The sequence below is a fragment of the Heptranchias perlo genome, chromosome 25 (genome assembly GCF_035084215.1).
Source record: "Heptranchias perlo isolate sHepPer1 chromosome 25, sHepPer1.hap1, whole genome shotgun sequence".
Lineage (NCBI taxonomy): Eukaryota > Metazoa > Chordata > Chondrichthyes > Hexanchiformes > Hexanchidae > Heptranchias > Heptranchias perlo.
Window position 1 is genome coordinate 42,475,301 of NC_090349.1, and position 21,307 is coordinate 42,496,607.

Genomic DNA, 21,307 nt, shown 5'->3' on the forward strand with positions numbered 1-21,307 from the left:
TGATGGAGTTAACCAGCCAACTAGCCAAGAGCAGTGTGCTTCCCACTACATTTCCAGCCAAGACTACTGTACCTGTTTATTGCATTGGCTACATCTGGAGTGGGAAGAATCCTATCCCTAGCATCAGGTCTATCCTGCAAGTCCTACTGATGAGCCAGGCTGGCTGGTCAACGGTCAATAATGCCCTGGAGTACTGCAGCACTGAGTATCAAGGAAGGCTGATCTTGTCCCAATGTTTCATTGCTAGGTGTGTCATCTTGGAGCTAACTTGATCACAAAGAAATCCTGCTTACCTTCCCTCCCCCAAGGAGAATAGTTACTACTTGGTCATATTTTATTTTTACTGGAAGTAAAAATTGACAATCTAGTAGATGGGTGGAGATTTACATACAGAGCCCCCCCACCCCCTGAATCTTGGACACTGCATTATAAAGCAGAATAGTCTTTATAATCAGGCAACTTTACAAAACACTTCAACTTCACTCTTGCAGTCCAGGCCTTGTGAACCCCTCAAGTGTGTTACAATGTTCACATACTGTAAAACAGCAATTATTCAATTGCTATTAGCCTTATGTTTATTCATTCACTGATGTGTGCCTGCACATACACACTGCCATACGACCAGTTACATTTCATCAAACTTGCAGTCAAGTAACATCCAAATCAACTATTACCCGATTAGTTAATGTCAATGATTAAACGATAGCATGCAACCCTTTCACATGCACAACAATGGTTCATTTAATCAGTTAATGATTATGGATTCAGAAATTACTGGAATAAACTTTACCAAGAATGACACAACTTTGTACCAAGTGGTCATAAAGCCAAGTCAACACACGACTGCACGCAAGGATTATATATGCAAGATAATATTCATTAAAGTTATGCAATACAGAGAATAGTAGTGTGCAAATAATATAGACAGACCTTTGAAAGCCACATTTATCTCTTTCTTTAGGGTGGTTTGGCTTTCACAGAAACAAGCTTATTGCTTCTTGACTATGATGCTGTTAATCAAAACGACATGTTTTTTTCAACTGAGAAACCAAGGTGAAGAGCCAACTGCAAGAGACAGTCAAGTTTGAAAAAAGTAAACAAAACTAAGTAAATCAAAGGGATCAGGTGACATCAAGGTTAGGTTTTAAAGCCTGAAAATTGTTGGTGGAAGAACGCAGGAGGTGATGAGTCCCACAGTTTTGAGGTCCTGAGTTAGAGTAAGACATTAGAAAAGTTGTCAATTTTAATGGAAACAGAATGTTCAAATATAATGGAGGTATACCCTTGGGAACAGTAACTGCTATGCCAACGAGGAAGAAAGCACTACTTGACCTGGTTCTGGGTAATGAAGTGGAGCAAGTTGGCGACCTAAAAGTTGGAAATAGTTGGGAAACAGTCAACTCAGCATTATTAGCTTGAGTGTATAAACACAAAAGAAGTTGAGAACAAGATATTTAACTGGGAAAAAAATACTTGAAGTGGCATTACAAAAGGGATCTTGCCCAGATTAAATGAAAGGCAAATTTGCAAATAGAACCATAGATCAGCCAAGGGGAACATTTAAACAGGGGATGGAGAGGGTACAAATCAAATATATCCCAAAATCAGTCCATCAAAGGCTGGGGCTTTATGGATGACAAGGAAGATTACATCAAATTTGAAACTAAAGAAAAGCATTCAGCAGTTATGGGGAAGATAATAAAAATGAAAGCCAGAACAAATATAAGGAACATACGAGGCGGCTACAAAAGTTATATTTGAAAGGCTGAGAGTGAGTATGAGAGAAAATAAACAAAAAGCAATAAAAAGGCTCTCTATGGGCATGTGAGTAATATGAGGATAATCAAGGTCTGAAAAGGGCTGCTAAGAGGAGGCAAACTTGAACTGGAGTTAAACAAAAGAACTCGATATTGGGATTATAGAACCAGCAGAAGTGGGTATAGAACAGTTAGCAATGCAATTATCGAAGAGGATTGTTAGTAAAGTTACTTAAACCTAAGGTATTTCAAACACTGGGATGATGGTTTACAGCTGAGGATCCTGAGGGAAGCTCGGAAAGAAATAGCAGAAGCTCTGACTATAATTTTCCTAAATTCTGTGGAAAGGAAAATTGTACCAGAGGAATGGAGGATCATAAAGGACACCCCTTTTCAAAAGAGACAGGGATAACCCTAGAAATATGCCAGTTGTGTTATTTCAATTGTTGGCAAACTACTAGATTCCATAATATGGGATGAAATTACCAAAGCACTTAGAATACAGGAATTAATCAGGGCCAGTCAGCACATATTTCTGAGCAGCAGGTCCTGCTTAACCAACCTTATAGAATTCTTCGAAGAAAGAACAAAGTGATAACTAAAGCAAATGGACTTGGCTTATATGGATTTGCAAAAAGCATTTGATAAGGTACCACACAAGAACTTGTGCCAAAGATAATGGCATGGGAAATTACAGGAAAAGTAATTAGAGAAAGGTTGGAGGACAGAAAGCAAAGAGTAGCGGCTAAAGGCAGTTTTGCCACTGAAAATATGTGGTGAGTGGTGTTCCACAGGATTCTCTTATTTACGATTTACTTAAATGATCTGGGGTTAGTAATTGAGGGAGCAATATCGAAATTTGCTGATGACACCAAATTGTGAAAAAGAGTGCAGGAAGTTTTTAATGAGTGAACAGGATGGACCAGGGTGGCTGATGCAATTCAAAATTGAAAATCGTGAAGTAATACATTTTGGAAGTTAGACTAGGGAAAGGAAATACACCTTAAATTATAAGAGTTAAAATGGAGTAGAGGAGCAGAGCGATCTTGGTGTCCCAATATATAGGTTATTAAAAAGCGGCAATGCAAGTAGACCAGGCCACAAAAAGGAAACCGACTCCTTGCTTTTGTACCAAGAGGCAAAAGAATATAAAAGTAAAGAAGTAATATTAAACTAATACAAGACCTTAATTAGGCTGTGGTTGGGGTATTGTATTGTACTTTGGGCATCCTATTACAGGAAAATAATGGATAGGTACAGCGTAGATTCACCGGGAAGTCACAAAGGATGAGGGGGCTATCATTTTGAGGACAGACTTGAGAAGTTTGGGATTTTTTTCAGCATAGACGAGACATTATGAGGTGATCTGATGAGAGTTCAACATTATGAAGGATTATGATACGGTAAATAGTGATAGATTATTTCCATTGGTCAGTGAGAAGGTCATGAGGCAACACAAATTTAAGATAAACACAAAAAGAAAATTCTTTAGAGACTGGTTAGATTATGAAATTCTCTGCTACAAACACAATGAGTTCAAAATTATTTAAAGAAAATTAGATTGTTGCTTGAAAAAGAGGAATATTAAAGGGGAGGTGACTCGTGGACAGAAAAACTTGATGGGCCGATTGGCTCATTTCTCTGCTATAACAGTCTATAAATATCCAATAAATTCATTCAGCAGTCTTGCCAATTGCACGCAAAGTTCCCATGAACTGAGAAAATTTAATTTTGCATTTTACACATCATTCCAACAATAGTAAATTGCTAGAGGTGTAAACCTTGTGGTTACTTACAGGACTGCACTCAAAACTAAGGGGGAAAAAAAGCATTTTGTCAAAAAAAATTAAATCACACAACTCGGGTTGTAACAAAATGATAATGTATTTTGAATTGAAAGCAAAATGGGCTAATAAGATACCATGATTCGATTTGACTAAAAATAAAATCACATTTCTGTATAGAGCAGAGGTCCTAATGAGCTCAGTGCAGGGAAAAAAAAACAGGCACCAGAACCTTTTCTGCAAGTGATTACTTCAAAAATGAATTGTAACGGATTCTAATTCAGATCGATTATGGAATCCATGGCAGCACGCAACTCACAAATCAAATGGGCAGCCTAAACTCAGTCTTTTCCCAGGGTGCCTTTAAGTCTGCAATGTAATTTAAATCTGAACTCTTTCACTGGCAAACCTACAAGGGAAAGAGTTTCACCATGGTCAAGGGATTCCAGTGAAAGAGTTAAAACAGACTGCCGTGAATGGCAATGTGAAACTGCAAATTGCATCCCATAACAAGAGAGGCAAAGTTCAGGCAGAAAGGGCAACCATATCCACTTTCAATCAATAAACACACATAACATCTGGTTCCTTGATTGCCCATACTGAAACATGAGTGGCCCTGAGACCGTTCCCTTCCACTCTCTGAAACAGTTACCTTGACCTGCCAAATTACTTGTCAGTCCCTGATGTGATCTTATGTAGGTTAGCAGTTCTGTACAGAAAGGGGGCTCAGTTGCTTTGTCCAGAGGGAAGTCCTAATGGATATTTACGGAGTTTTAGACAGCTTAGTATTGACTTTTTGTCAACTCGCCTTTCCAAAGCAAGCCTTTAGACAAGGGATCAGAAATGGATTTTAAATTTAACAAATAAAGTAACCTTGCTCGAAAGAGGAGATCACCATGAGTTCCTCTATTCTTCAAGAAGTTACCTCCTTACTATTTTCTTTAAAAGCAAAATCGCTTTGAAGAAGGAATTTTACTTTGGATGATGCAGTGCACTATTAAAGGGCCAAACAACCAATCACAACATTCATGTACAGCATAGGAGGTATCTCAGAGAGCCAAGCCCGCTCCAGGCTCAAGTTCTCTTCCCTCACCATTTGCCAAAATATTTTACAAAATTAGAAATATCAAAATACAGAACACACCCAGTTAAGCTCTAGAGCCACATATAAAAGAGGTGAAGAAGGGTGAGAAAGTTGACGGATATAGAATAAACATTTAGCAAAGATAATCTCTTAAAAGCAGCACTATTGTTATCTATTTTCAATCTAGGTTGTGTCCTGCACATTTGGCTTTGGCTCTTCAAGACTCTGAATTTAAAAAAGATCCATCTAATGATCAATTACCGCAGAGGCCAATATAACCCAACCAAATTCCAGACTTCCATACATACATACTGCCTCACCACATCGGTCAGAAACGTCCCAAAGTGCTTTACATATAATGATTTACATTGAAATATAGTTACTTACGTAGCCAAAGACAGCGGCAATTTTGCACACAACACGATTCCACAAACTGCAATAAGATTGTAGACTGATTAATCTATATTTTTGGTGATACTGGTTGAGGCAGCAATGTTGGCCACGACACTGGGAAAACTCCCTGCTCCTTAACATTCACCTGAAGGACAGCACCTCAAACTTCCTCACTTAGATGTCAGCCGTGGTTCAGTGGTAGCACTCTTGCCTCTCTGAGTTAGAAAGTTGTGGGTTCAAGTCCCACTCCAGAGACTTGAGCACATAAATCTAGGCTGACATTCCAGTGCAGTACCGAGAGAGTGCTGCGCTGTCGGAGGTGCCGTCTTTTGGATGAGACGTTAAACCAAGGCCCCGTCTGCCCTCTCAGGTGGATGTAAAAGATCCCATGTCCTATTTTGAAGAGTAGAGGAGTTCTCCCCGGTGTCCTAGCCAATATTTATCCCTCAACGAACATCACTAAAACAGATTATCTGGTCATTGTTGTTTGTGGCTGCCACGTTTCTTACAATACAACAGTGCCTACACTTTTAAAGTACATCATTGGCTGTGAAGTGCATTGGGAAATCCTGAGGTTGTGAAAGGCGCTATATAAATGCAAGTCTCTTTCTTCCCTTGGTACAGTACTGCACTGGAGTGTCAGCATAGATTATGTCACATAGAATTTACAGCATAAAAACAGGCCATTCGCCCAACTGGTCTATGCCGGTGTTTATGCTCCACACGAGGCTCCTCCCTCCCCTCTTCATCTAACCCTATCAGCATATCCTTCTATTCCTTTCTCCCTCATGTACTTATCTAGCTTCTCCTTAAATGCATCTATGCTATTCACCTCAACTACATGAGGTAGCAAATTCCACATTCCAACCACTCTCTGGATAAAGAAGTTTCTCCTGAATTCCTTAATTGGATTTATTAGTGACGATCTTATATTTATGACCCCTAGCTTTGGACACCCCCACAAGTGGAAACATTTTCTCTACATCTACCCTATTAAACCCCTTCATAATTTTAAAGACCTTTAACAGCACCTCCCCCTCCAGGACATCTACCACTAAGAAGGGAAAGCGCATCAAGATCATGAATATACCAACACCTTCAAGTCACACACCATCCTGATCTGGACAATGCCACTGTTCCTTCATCGGGGCTGGTCAGAATCCTGGAATCCACTATCTACCACCACTGTGGGGGTATCATTGAGAATTGCAGGGTCATTCAGGGAGAAAGCCCACCACAATGACCTTGGGGCAACCAGAAATGGGCAATAAATGTGCTTGCCAGTGTTGCCCACATCTAGTCAAAAAAAACCTTTTTTGAACTGTAGAATTTGGTTACAATATTTTTCCTCTCTCAATATAATTTTGTGCAACTACTATTGGATTTTTTTTTTTAAAAACACATCAAAACACAATTTCAGAAATGTGATAAATAAATCAACTCACATCTCATCTGAATACTGAAAGCTGTTTAAGGGAACCAAATTGTTAATGGACAATTGTCAGGTTCAATTAAGGCTACCTTAATGAGGTCATATTGGTGATGTGCTGTCACAATGGACTCAGCGTCAGGCGGAATTGTAGACACAGTGCGGTATTTTAAGTAAATCCCCAACCCAACAAAAACTTTGGCAAATTCTGATAGCTAGAGAATCTCATATTTAAATTAAGTTCAAAAGTTCAAAACCTACACTTTATATTTTCTCCCATTTTGCATGAAACACTGCATTCAGTGAATGACTGAGATGAAATGTTTCATGCAGGATGAATGATTGAGATTAAACACAGAGCACACTCTCAGTGGAAGAGTCCATCAACAGCAAAACAGGAACACAGACTGAAGCTGTTGGAATTTTAAAGTTATCAATATTTTGCTTGGGATCCACTGACAGAATTATAAATTATAATATTCAGCTTGTGATTTATTTCCAACTTAAAAAAAATTGAAAGGCACAGGTTTTGAAACTGGGGTCCCAGGGCAGAGAGAAGTTTGAAAACTCCTATTGCAAGGAACAGTAAACACAACAGGTGTGACTTGAACATCATTTACAGACACAAAGACCAGACAACAGAAAGTTATGCTCTCATTCTTCAGTCTCTTCTGACATCATTGCTTAATGAAAGGAAATGTTGAGATCGGAACATTTATATCCTTCTTGTAATTTGCTTACTAATATTATAGTGATTGTTGTGTTAGTTTAAAAAATTTTCCTTTTGCACTTTTTCTACCCCTCTGGATTTGCTCCCTTTAGTTTTCTCCCGAATGTGGAATATGATTCTCAGAGTAGCAGCAGTAAATTATTCAACTGCGAGAATGATTACATCTGAACTCAATAATATTCTCACTTGGAACTCACCCCTCTGATTTTCAGTCCCTAGTGGGGAAATGGCTGCTTTAAGTTTTCTGGCTCCCTCGATAGCATAGACAAGTTGTGTAGGAACTGTGGGTGAACCTGCATTCTCATTCTGTGCCGAGCACGTTGGGAACACCAATGTGCTGGGCCACCCACTTAGATGACCTGCTGTTCCAATATGACCTTTTTATTTGGCAGATTTTGTAATCCAGTGCAACATTCTCCAAACAAGCAATGTGCATGCTGAAACCTCACAAAAAGAAACCCAACAGACCTTGATTCATATCAATGAGCACTTGCTATAATCCAAGATCACAGTACAGTTTTAAGACTGTATTGCCAGATATAGTTAAGTTTAAATGTCACAGGATTCGAGTTATATTTTTATGTCAAAACCAATAATTTAACAGCATTACACTATTTCACTTCAATATTGTGATTTATTTTTTGATGCAGAGGAAACTAATTTTGCAGATTTGGACTCGTGTGGTTTTAAAGTCTGTTTAAAGAGCAACTGCTGTCATAATAAGAATGGCACAAGCTGGAAAGGACTCAAGTTCCAGGTACATTCTCACAGGTGGGGGTGCAATGGATTTATAGCACAGAACTGATAGGTCAATTGAAACAGCATCAGGGTGAATCCCAGGATAGGTTTACAAGTTGTGAATAGGACATCACCACAGGCTGCTCACCACAAGATTCTGGTCAATGAGACACCTAACAGAATGGTTGGAGATGCAGGATTAATACTCATTTTGTTTATTATTTTTAATGCCAGAAATTTTATTTTTGAGCTAAATATTATTTTTATGTAATTAGTGTTTTATTTTTCTGACTCAGATCAGCAATTGAAATTGGCAGCACAGAGCTCTCAACAATATGTAAGTGGCTAGGTCTGCATGGTAAAATGGACTTCTGTTGCAAACAAGTTAGAAAACAGCAGAATGAAATAGAAAGCTTGACATCTCCGGTAAACCAAATATTTAAAACTAGGTGTGAATTTCAAAGTATGTAGCTCGCACTTAGAAATGTAATGAAATGCTAATGCTACGAGCCACAATAGTTTCTCATTGATGCTTTTGGTTTCTCATAGTACAGTTATACGTTCCCTGGTGGGTCATTTATTTCATTTGGTTTTGAATGTGCTCAGCAGTAATGTTGTAGGACAAGGGGATTTTAAAATAAGTGCACCCACGCACTCCATAATTCTCAGTACCTCATGCACTCCATAGACGTCACTATCAACAGCAATTACACAAGATCACTGCTGAGTGATACACCTAAATTAATTATGTCCAGACTTGTTTTATTCTCAAATAGCCACATTAAATTTACAGGCAAAAGTAGTTTACGGTTTGTTTTTCCAACTTAAATGTCCCTCTCTATTTCACCTGGAAGTAGAGAGATTTGTGGTAAATGACACCAATGGAGAATTCTAGCAATGCTCCAATGAAGGCACAACCCCCTTAGGAGCATCAATGTACAATGGCAGGATGGTGGGACATGAGTTCCCATATGTGGTGTTGCCAATCTCTGAGCAGAAGCCAGACACTTAAGAGTGGGGGTGGGGCAAATAGAATTTCAGCAAAGGAAATTGCCGCCACTTTTCCTTCAACAATTGACTTGTATGCAGCTCAGTATTCCCCTCTATCACGAATTTGTTCTTCTACTCAGGGCATTGACTCCTTGTTGGGGTTTCATTCCATAGGCACAGGCACCCTCTGGCACCTTGCCTTATTGGCCATTATTCACTTGTGAATCTTGACAGTGAGTGTTGGCAGGCTAGTTTATTGCAGGAGGCATCACCACCAAGGTCAATTTTATCCTTGTTTGACACCGACACATTCACAATCCCAGCAAGGGCCGCTGAATAGCGATGGGGAGTGTAAGCCCTCAGCTGACCTTCCCCTCCCTAACCACGGGGGAGGGGGAGGAACTGAAGGCAATTGCAGCATCCCTACCACTGCCCATGCTAAGTACAGAGCCTGGGGTCAAAACATAGGAGATACCAGGTATATGTGAGTCAGAACGCAGTTCAGTCCTTCACCTGGCTATCGCCACTTCCTACAAGCATTAGCTATCTCCTGTAGTACTCTCTCCAACATTGATGGAAACAATCTACAACTTCAAGAAACCTCTGCTATTACAGAACTTAAATTTAAACATAATTCCAGTTCAATATTACTTCATGATTGTTCTATTCTGTTGACCTCTGACACATCAGAATGTACAACTTTAGGAATTAATGCGGGGTCTCGTCATTTGTCTCCTACAATCCCCAGCAACAACAGATACCAGGGAGCGATTACAAAACAATCTAATTAAGGGATTCAGATATTAAACAGCAAGAATGAAGATCAAATGGTTTGTCACCACTTAGATTCTGGTCAATTTGGTATTTGCTCAATCCCGGAGTGGGGTTGACAGGATGGATGTCATCAGTGTGTTCTCCACCTCCTTGGTGCATGACAACATGCATGCAAAGGATATGACATGGCTGAGGTTGACTGCAGAGAAATTCCACGTCAGATATCTAAAACACAGATCACTAAAGGACATTATGCCTAGGACAAAGGGACCAATAGTTTTAAAATGAGACCAAAAAAAGGAAAAAATGAAGCACTCAAATTTCCTGCAGTAATCAAGCTTCAGCATTGTACTGCAGTGGTTTCTTTCTATAGATGGTCGATGAAATGCTCAGTGTTTACATTCAATAACGCGTTTATTTCCGTATTACTCCTCATGGTGGTTTCTTGACAACCATGAACCATCTTCCCCAATAATTTTCCTCTTATCTCACTCATGCTGAGAAATTTAAATTCACAAAGGTGACTGGCAATAGACAAGGTTGTTCGGCAGTTTGAATTAAAAGACTCAGGAAGGTAGTTTCCAACGAATTTAACACTTTTAAGCATGGAGAGTAATTTGCAGCTTTCCCCTCCTCCTCTCCTGAAGCCACCGCCTCTTGCTGTGGTACAGCTCCATAGGTGCCTGCAGCCTTACAGTGCTTCACTCAAGTGGCCATTCATGTGTGAACCCCGAATAAGAATGTCAATAGGCTACTCATCTGTGAAGGGCATAAAAGCAGAGTCCAAATCTTTCTTAACCCAAAGTCCACACCTGTGCAGTTGCCCGCAGGGGCCACTACTCCAGGAGTGCTGAGATCAGCCAACTCAACATAAACCAGAAACTGAACTTGGGATTTTCCAGTTTGTGTGGGTTAGTACCACATGACGTGGCGCATTTGCTCACTAAATAGCAGCTTTTATCACATTTAGTAATGTCTACAAAACATTTCTCTATATAATCAGGGACTGTCACTTTGTGCATTACAGTGATAGCTTTAATGTTGTCCTTCAAAACTTGTTTAGTAATCAATCTGGTTAAAATTCATTTTGCTTGAATTAAAACAGAATACTTTCTTAACCTTCAAGCTTCTGCAATGCTTTCAGATAGTTCATCCAATTTCATTTACTTCTCTGGTTGTCAGTTTCAACATGCCTAATTCCCCGGACACCCACACAAGATACCTGAATGAGCACATCAACAAAGTACATGCACTGCAAGAGGTTGGTGGAAGAAACTGAATGTTCACGTACAAATCTATCAACCCATTTCCCTCTGGAGTACTTAATTTCTGTTGACATTGTTCCAGACGGGCTTGGGAATATTTTAAAGCAATTATTACAGATGTATGAATACAAAACGTGGTTTATCTTTAACACAGCACTGGTGGGAAGAAGAAATGCCACTCAGCCCATCTGACTCATCCTATCATTTAGACCTACACACAGGACCCACCCAGACCACTTTCATCTCAGTCCCCCCACCCCGAACTTAATATATTTGTCCATTTCCTTTTTGAATGTTTCAATCGAGTCAGCACTGATAAATGGCTGTTGTGTTTTAGATTAAGCACAGAGCAGTTACTCCTAAATTGTATTTAGTTCATAGTTTACTTAGTTTATTCCTGTTTTGTATTAAATGGACAAAAAAACTTCTCCACATCTAACCCACTGACACCACCTTGATCTTGAACTAAGACTATGTTTGATTTCCAGTAATAGCACACTGTGTAACTATGAAGTTTGAAAGTTTTTGGGTAGCAAGGAGTGATAGATTCAGGCCTCCAATTTCCTTTCCACTCTTTACTAAAAAGAGCGGGAGAGGCAAATAGAAGAGCTTTTCGTAAAAAAAAAAGAAAAAATTCTTATGAAACTTCTGCTCCAGTTACTGTTAGAAATAAAATCACTTTACAAATATCTTCTCAAAATGAACTTACATTTTAAGCAATTTTAAATACATTGACATGCGTGGTAATGCACCATTAAAATGGAGAAAATACAAAAGGTCATACCTGCTGTATCCACCCAGGGTATGAGCAAAACATGTTGGGTTGGTAGGTTTAATGGAAACAATTAAGAATGGCTTAAAATGCCATCTGTGTTTAAGCATCATAATCCTCTAAGCTTCCCAGGTCTACTCCAGTTGATACAGTAAACATTCAATTCAATACACTTTCTGAAAATGCACTTAATACTGCGGGTCAAAATTAATCATAGCTGTGAGGCACTATTCACAAAAACAACTTGCACGCTCAAGCTAGGAGCCAGCTTATAAGTTTAACCCATTTACTGACACCAACTCATTAGTATTTTGAAAGAATAAACTTATTGAACCAATACAGATTTGCTTCTGCAAGTCTGAAGTGTCTAATTTTTGGAAACTTTTGATCATGATATTTAGCCCCACACACTATCTGTATTTAGATTGAGTAGCTGAGTAGGAAAAAGTCTGAAACAGTTGACTTAACAACAGTAAACTCATCTGCTGCCATGGGGTAAAGTGTTTCCATTAAAATTTGCAAAGTTAGGCTTGGGGGCCAACACCCCGTTCTTTTAACTGACTTTCCACAGATCCTTACACAAAGCTCTTATGATTATGGTGAAGCCTGACCACTTCTCCCTTCAGGCTACACATTTCATGATTTGAAAAGGCTTTAGAAGTGTCCCAAAGGAGGAAAACAGAGCTCGGTTATGGGACAAAAAGAAAATACCCTCTGGTGGTCTACATTCCTACAAGCGACATGTCTTCCATGACAAGCCAGCACATTCTGTTAACAGAGCAGGAAGAGTAAAACCAACCAGAACCCACAAGGCCTTGAAGACCATTCCAAAATAATTAAGCCAGCAATATGTTTTACGACTGGTTTTCATAACAAGAATCAGGCTCTTTAAACAGTAGACTATTGTATAGTGACTTGAATAGAGACTGCAGCATGAGTCTAAAAAAAATCTGGAATGCACTACCCCTACCAAGACCACAACTGCGTTTTTTTTAAAACAAACAGCTTCCTTTACCAACAAACATAGACCTGTTACCAGTCTGGGTCAAGACTCTAGTTTTTGTCCGTCAGTCAGCTGTTAGAAACCTCCCATTTAGACTATAGGTCAGCAAAGCCAGGAAGGGCTGTGTCATATTTATCCGCTAGTCGTTAATGATATATACGTGATTCATTTTCATCATAAACCTTTCAACAGTAGTGGGTACACTCTTGCTAAGAGCAGAAAAAGCAAAAGCTCAACACCATTACCAGGATTAAAGGGAGACTGTTTGCAAAACCACATAGCTTAAAATCTGATGCCCAAATTAGTATTTAATGCCCATTTTAAATATGATACATCAGCCTGATTTATATAAAATCCTAAAAGGAATAGCAATTATACACTGAATTGTACAACAGGCAGATTTTTTTCTAAAATCAGCACCATTCAAAAACACATAACTGTGACCTTTGTTTATACCGATACAACCACATTGCTCATGAACCATTTCCCGATTTAACATTAAAATAACTTGGATTGTAGAGGGAGAGAATTAATGAGAACGAAGATTCATTGAATTGTAGTCATAAGACAAAGCTGCAGAAATCTCAATTTACTTGCTTAAATAGCTAACAAGGCAGAACTAAAACCAACCTTTCAAAAGAAACTGCAGGGACCCCCACAAAGACTGCAGCATTCTGCTGACGTATATGGAGAGAATTTGATTTTGGACACAAAGGAAAACCAAGTTTAGAAAAAAAAGCCACATTTTATTAATTTTAAAAAAGCAGCATCGCGGGTGACAAATGGAAACCATACTTTGGCCAGTTATACAAAGTTTTAAAAAAACTTTAACCATCTTAAATTCTAAAATGAATTATCCAATTATGTTTCCAAATATAACTTCAGGGGAGAAAATCAGGAATATATTCTAAGGGAGGTTGCTTTCCACTACTTATGTGGCTTACTGTACATATCTGGTGTGCACGACATTCATGGTCATTTCTGTGATCTTGCTGTGTGCAAATTGGCAGCCATATTTGCCTACGTAATGGTGGTTCCATTTCAAAAGTAATTTATTTGAAGCGCTTTGACATGTTGCGCTGAGACCTACAAAGGCACTCTATAAATACAAATATTTCTGGTTATTTCTACCCCAAATACAAGTTTGCAGAAGGTTCAGCTATGGGCTTGCTCTACAGAGAGCTAATCTGGGACGAGGCAGCAGTTACTGGTGTGGCTAGCGCACTCATGCATTGCACGGTGAGTTACTGATTTTAGCTGTGATATTCTATGGAAGTGGCAACAGAAAGCAAGGCAAAGCTAAATATGTTACTATAGAAAGGAAGCCAAATAAAAAAATTAGCAGCAGGCATGTCACCCATTGCACACTCACATATTTCCGAGCAATCTGTTCAAAAAGCACTTTTGGAGCAGGCTTGGTTAACATAGAATTTCACAGCACAGAAACAGGTCATTCGGCCCAATAGGTCTATGCCAGTTTTTATGCTCCACATGAGCCTCTCCCACCTTACTTCATCTCACCCTAACATATCCTTTTATTCCTTTCTCCCTCATGTACTTATCAAGGTTACCATCCCTACCCTCTTGGAAAAGGAATGGTGTTTGGCCTGGGGAGGGTAAAGACCCAAGAGAATGGGAGAAAATATAAACAGGAAATGGGAAAAGGAGATAGGAAATGGAAGAGAAGCAGTTGGATACAAGATGTCAGAACAATGCAGCCGACAAAAGATATTTGTGAAATAGAAGCACTTTTCAGAAACTTACACCTTAATTGTTCCCAGCTGTAAGCTAAACTGCCTCACTCATCACTTCAGAAATGGTCCCACTTCAAATAAATGGGCTTTCCACAGGATCATTTCTTATTAATACATTTCATGCTCCTGTAGGGCATTTGGTCTGTGCAACATACACTGAAGATTGAGCAAATCAGTTATGTTCTACATTGACTATTTGTATGTGCAACGACAGGAATTTGTTACATTAGAACTAATCACTGTGGGGAGGGAAAAGAGACCAAAGGCCCGACAGGAGTTTTGTAGCCCCTTACTTTGAAAAACAATGTTTGTAGCCAAGCAATTTTATGTACAAAGGACAAACCACAAAGTTATGGTTCATCTTCATTAAATTTAATTAAGAATGTTTTACAGTACAAGTGTTAATGTTGTCCTTAAGAATGTTATAATCAAAAGGCACAATAAATTTGGACCGTGTAAAAGGCAGACTAAAGATTTCTTGAAATACCAGAAGCTACAAACATCACCAGTTAAACAATAACAACTTGCATTTACTGTATACAGCGTCTTTAACATGGTAAAACGTCCCAAGGCGCTTCACATGATCGCTATCAAACAAAATTTGGCACAGAGCTACACAAGGAGATATTGGGACAGGTGACAAAAAGCTTGGTCAAAGAGGTAAGTTTTAAGGAGCGTCTTAAAAGGAGAGGCAGGCGGAGAGGTTTAGGGAGGGAACTCCAGAGCTTAGGTCCTAGGCAGCTGAAGGCACAGTCACCAATGGTATACTTGATCCCATAATTAAACCAAGTCTACTTATAAATGTACCCACCTACACAACGTGGACTCCTAATTGCAGCTGTCTAACCATTTAATTAAAACCTTGTTTTGAATTCTTGGCACCACATTAAAAATTAGTCATAAAAACAGATCCAATATTTCTAAGCAGCATGACATTTACAGTATTGCGTTCGAATTCAATCAGTATAAGTATCTACCAGGCAGTGCAGGTGGTAAGCTTCTGACATAATCAGCTACCTAATTTTCCAGTCAAAGTTACTGTAAGATCTGATCATTTCAAGTTCTGTGGAATTAAAAATTTATCTTGCAAAAGTAAGCAGATATTAACAGATGTACCAAATACAGATGTTACTCGAGTATACTCCAGATTGCTGCGTTTGTATTTTGCCTAAAATCGATGGGCAACTTCACTTTAGGATGAGAGAAAACGTAGCAAGGAACAAACTTATTCAGGTAGATTCTAAGAACGTGCTCCTGACGTGGAGCCTTGCCCACAGAGGATCTGTGCTGAACCTGCACATTCTTAACTCAATACATAGGAACAGGAGTAGGCCATTCAGCCCCTCGTGCCTGCTCTGCCATTTGATAAGATCATGGCTGATCTGTGATCTAACTCCATATACCCGCCTTTGGCCCATATCCCTTATTACCTTTGATAGCCAAAAAGCTATCTATCTCAGATTTAAATTTAGCAATTGAGCTAGTATTGCCATTTGCAGAAGAGAGTTCCAAACTTCTACCAACCTTTGTGTGTAGAAATGTTTTCTAATCTCGCTCCTGAAAGGTCTGGCTCCAATTTTTAGACTGTGCCCCCTACTCCTAAAATCCCCAACCAGCGGAAATAGTTTCTCTCTATCCACCCTATCCGTTCCCCTTAATGTCTTATAAACTTCGATCAGATCACCCCTTAACCTTCGAAACTCCAGAGAATACAACCCCGATTTGTGTAATCTCTCCTCATAACTTAACCCTTGAAGTCCGGGTATCATTCTAGTAAACCTACGCTGCACTCCCTCCAAAGCCAATATGTCCTTCCGAAGGTGCGGTGCCCAGAACTGCTCACAGTACTTCAGGTGCGGTCTAACCAGGGTTTTGTATAGCTGCAGCATAACTTCTGCCCCCTTGTACTCCAGTCCTCTAGATATAAAGGCCAGTATTCCATTAGCCTTATTGATTATTTTCTGCACCTGTTCATGACACTTCAATGATCTATGTACCTGAACCCCTAAGTCCCTATGGACATCCACTGTTTTTAACTTTTTACCATTTAGAAAGTACCCTGTTCTATCCTTTTTTGATCCAAAGTGGACGACCTCACATTTGTCTACATTGAATTCCATTTGCCACAGTTTTGCCCATTCACCTAATCTATCAATATTGCTTTGTAATTTTATGTTTTCATCTACACTGCTTACAATGCCACCAATCTTTGTGTCATCGGCAAACTTAGATATGAGACTTTCTATGCCTTCATCTAAGTCGTTAATAAATATTGTGAATAATTGAGGCCCCAAGACAGATCCCTGCGGGACTCCACTAGTCACATCCTGCCGATGTGAGTACCTACCCATTATCCCTACTCTCTGTCGCCTTTCGCTCAGCCAACTTCCTAACCAAGTCCGTACTTTTCCCTCGATTCCATGGGCTTCTATCTTAGCTAACAGTCTCTTATGTGGGACCTTATCAAATGCCTTCTGGAAGTCCATATAAACAACATCCATTGACATTTCCCCTGTCCACTACTTTAGTCACCTCTTCAACAAATTCAATCAGGTTGTCAGGCACGACCTTTCACAAATCCATGCTGGCTCTCTCTGATTGACTGAAAATTCTCGAGGTGTTCAGTCACCCTATCCTTAATTATAGACTCCAGCATTTTCCCCACAACAGATGTTAGGCTAACTGATCTATAATTCCCTAGTTTCCCTCCCTCTCTTTTCTTAAAAAGCAGAGTGACATGTGCAATTTTCCAATCCAGATGGACAGTTCCTGAATCTAGAGAACTTTGAAAGATTATAATTGTAAACAATTTTACAACACCAAGTTATAGTCCAACGATTTTATTTTTAATCCCACAAGCTTTCGGGGGCTTTCCCCTTCCTCAGGCGGTGTGGAATTTCCACACCGCCTGAGGAAGGGGAAAGCCCCCGAAAGCTTGTGGGATTAAAAATAAAATCGTTGGACTATAACTTGGTGTTGTAAAATTGTTTACAATTGTTAACCCCAGTCCATCACCGGCATCTCCACATCATGAAAGATTATAGTTAGGGCATCTGCAATGTGCTCACCTACTTCCTTTAAAACCCTGGGATGGAAACCATCTGGTCCTGGGGATTTATCACTCTTTAGTGCTATTATTTTCTTCATTACTGTTGCTTTACTTATATTAAAGTTATTGAGTCCCTGTCCCCGATTCAATATTAATTTTCTTGGGATTTCCAGCATGCTATCCTCTTTTTCTACTGTAAATACTGACGCAAAGTAACCGTTCAACATGTCCACCATTTCCCCATGGTCAATGACAATATCCCCACTTTCAGTTTTTAAGGGGCCAACACTGCTCATGACCACCCTCTTTTTCCTAATGTAACTATAAAAGTTCTTCATATTGGTTTTGATATCCCTTGCAAGTTTCTTTTCATACTCTCTTTTTGTAGCTCTTACTATCTGTTTTGTGACCCTTTGTTGATCTTTGTATCTTTCCCATTCGCCAGGATCGGTGCTATTTTTTGCCTTTTTGTATGCCCTTTCCTTATGTCTTTATACTGTCCCTTACCTCTTTAGTTGTCCATGGCTGTTTTTTTGGCAAGTAGAGTTCTTGCCCCTCAGGGGTATAAACCGATTCTGTACCACGTTAAATGTTTCTTTAAACATTTCCCACTGATCATCAGTCGTTTTACTCATTAACAGATTTGCCCAGTTTACTGTGGACAGTCTCTGTCTCATCCTATTGAAGTCGGCCTTACCCAAGTCTAGAATCTTAGCAGCTGACTCACTTTTTTCCCTTTCAAACACTACATTGAACTCGATCATGTTATGATCGCTATTGGATAGATGTTCGTGTACAGTTAAGCCATTAACTAAATCTGGTTCATTACTCATTACTAAATCTAGTATGGCTTGCCCCCTTGTTGCCTCCAGGACATACTGCTGTAGAAAACTATCCTGAACACACTCAAGAAATTCACTACTTTTCTGACAATTGCTAGTCTGCTTTTCCCAATCTACGTGAAGGTTAAAGTCCCCCACTATGCCTTTCTTACACGCTTGTCTAATCTCCGCATTTATACAATCTAGCACTTCAGAGTTCACAATACAGTTCACAATAGAAATGGCACATTAATTAGACATCATTGTAAGCATTCCAACATTTAGAGTAATTCCGAGGCAGTTCGAGGGCGAAGACAGAAACAGAAACAGAAGAGGGGGGTTAAACAAAAGAGTCACCTCAGCAGGTTTTCAATAAATACATCATAATGCTCATATTGTGCATCACACGTGAACAATGCCAAATATCAAGCTGAGCCAGATTATAAAATGAATCGCATTCTGGAAGTGAAAGTGATCTTAAGATTCAGGTAAGAAAAAAAATTAATGTCTTTATAAATTCAGATTATAAAGTTACACAGTATCTGAGAAGTATTTACTGAACTAGCAATAAGGTTTTACAGAACGACTTCGAAAGTACACCAGGTAATTTGCTAATTCCCACTGTTAACTTTAAGTATCCCTTCAATTAAGTGCAGTGATTTAAATCCTAAAGCAGATGCAAAACAAACCAGTTTAGAAAATGCTACTTGAGACTTCAGCTCATTGAATAATAAAAACACCGTTGAATTTTTGAGTGTTCTCAAGAATTGAAATTGTGCTCTGAATGAGCTGATAAACATACCTTTACTTGGTGCAGGTGAGAAAAGTTTTTCCGAGCCTACATCTGATGCCTGTGGAAAAAGCAGAGAAGATATGTTAAGGTTCGAGATTTATAACCAACGCATTACTTTAAAACCCCAGTAGAGGGAAGTGTTTTGCCATCGAAGGCCACAGAATCACTAACAAAATACTTATTTTTTTTAAAAAAGCATAAAGTCGATAGAATTATCCATTTGCCTTGGTGTAAACGGAAAATGAATAGCCTGCCAATCCAATTGTAGTGAAAAAACAGTTGTGGTCACAACCAAGAGCCAGCAGTTCAAGGGCTCTTGAAACAAAAATGCTCTTACACAACAGTTCTATGTGTATAAACAAAATATGGTAAGGAAAAGGAGAGAATCTGGCTCAATACAAGTTCCAGCTCTTTGACAAACATGTCTTCGTAGTGTAGACAGACTGTTGAGTAGAAAGCACCCCACAGGCCATCAAACACAAGCAAAAACTGACAATATAGCCATGATCTTTTACAATGCAGATCATGCAATTTACATTCATTTTGCAAACATTCTCATTGACAATTGTTTACTATGACTGAAAACTTGAATTAGCAGCAGCTAAACTCTGGATGATGTAGAAACTATTTTTGTAAACCTTTTGAAAAAGGAGGAAAAAAAACAGCCTATCTAGCGTACGCCCGGACGGAACTGACGCAGTAGCCTGCAAAGTTCCAGAAAATTTCTTTGATCCCCTCAGACCTGGCTTACTTTGAGAGTGCCATTTCGTCAATTAACCCCGTCACTTTGATCTAGTCTCCCCTTGGCGCAAGGGGATTGAACTTCCTTCAAGTTTCACATGCCAAGACTTCCCACCAGTCCTAAACCTGACTTGTCAGGTTCAGTAAGCCTTTTGTACTCAAAATTGATTTTCAATGAAAACCATCTGTGGTTATGGGATTCTCAAGCAACCCGGCTAATATAAGCAGCTACACATTATTTGCTTAATGCCAATGAGAAGCGGCAGAAAAAAGGATTAACTGATGTGTTAAAAAGGCTCGGGACATTAAAAGCTGCTGCCCTCTAATTTAGGCATAAAGTATAACTTGCCTCCGAGGCTCTTTATCGGCACAATCTATTTTAAGGAGGTATAAACACCATGACTCCCAGAAAGCTTATTTAGGACTGCATAGCTATCTCGTTAGTTTTAATGAATCTATACAATTGGCAATCTGGGCATTTAGTGTATATAAAATAGAAGAAATATCATTCCTAAAAGAAATTATGGTAGTTTATTGTTAAATAATAGTGAAATACCCAAATAAAAACACTAGCACTTCTGCGTCAGTTGGAACCTTCTAGCAATCTGCAATTAGACAATGAAGAATGGCTAAATATTAACAGTGTGAAGAAGAGTGGTCTACAGACCAGAAATCTACCAAATTTCCCTTAATCGCCTCAATGTTCTACAAACCATACAGAAGCTTTAAACAAAATCTTTGTAGTCAGTTAAATATTTACATAATTTCTTAATTGTTCAAGTGCAGTGCATCAAAAAGTTGATCAGCTATCCTAACACTGCTCTCAGGCCTCACCGATATGGTTACTCGTTTGATCCAGCAGAGCAATGTTAATGACCACCTCCTGATCGAAGGGTTAAACCATTTACAGTAGCAGCAGGCAGAATACGGTACAATTACAGCATTGCACAATTTAATTCCAACCTGCTTAGTAGGTTTATAGGGGATGATCTCCTTATACTGTAGTTCTAAGTTCTAGTAGCTGAGACGCTGCATCAATTGCACTTTTGTCACTTTATTAACTGCTGGTCTAAATGTTCCTATGGCCATTTCAAACCTGTATTGCAAACAGTCACATATCTCAGCATTCCCTGCGCTGAGAAGTCAGACCTTCAACTGCATACATCAAAATCAGTTGCAAGGCCCAGCTTTAGGTCATGAAAATTGGTGATTATGCACACGTGTACTACACGCATGGCACCTGTAACCAGCTTACTGCACATATAAACACATTATAACAATGGCTGGGGAGGGGGAAGGTGGAGTACCTCACATGTATGTACATTTCATGTGTTCATGTACATTTTTCATTGCAGTAAACAGACTGGCAATGTTAAGAATTGAGGAAAATAATGAATTTGAAATATAATAATCAAAACATTTTTATAAAC

The 21,307-nt window shown here is 39.1% G+C and overlaps 1 protein-coding gene across 20 annotated transcripts in view; it reads right to left on the minus strand.

Moving 5' to 3' along the window:
* Positions 1-21,307, minus strand: part of fbrsl1 (fibrosin-like 1) — a 744,900-nt gene that overhangs the window by 61,267 nt on the left and 662,326 nt on the right. For all 20 annotated transcript variants that reach the window (XM_068006148.1, XM_068006144.1, XM_068006153.1 and 17 more), the window contains one exon: positions 19,146-19,194. In XM_068006148.1, coding sequence (XP_067862249.1) covers positions 19,146-19,194 — 49 coding nt within the window. The remainder of the gene's footprint in view (positions 1-19,145; positions 19,195-21,307) is intronic.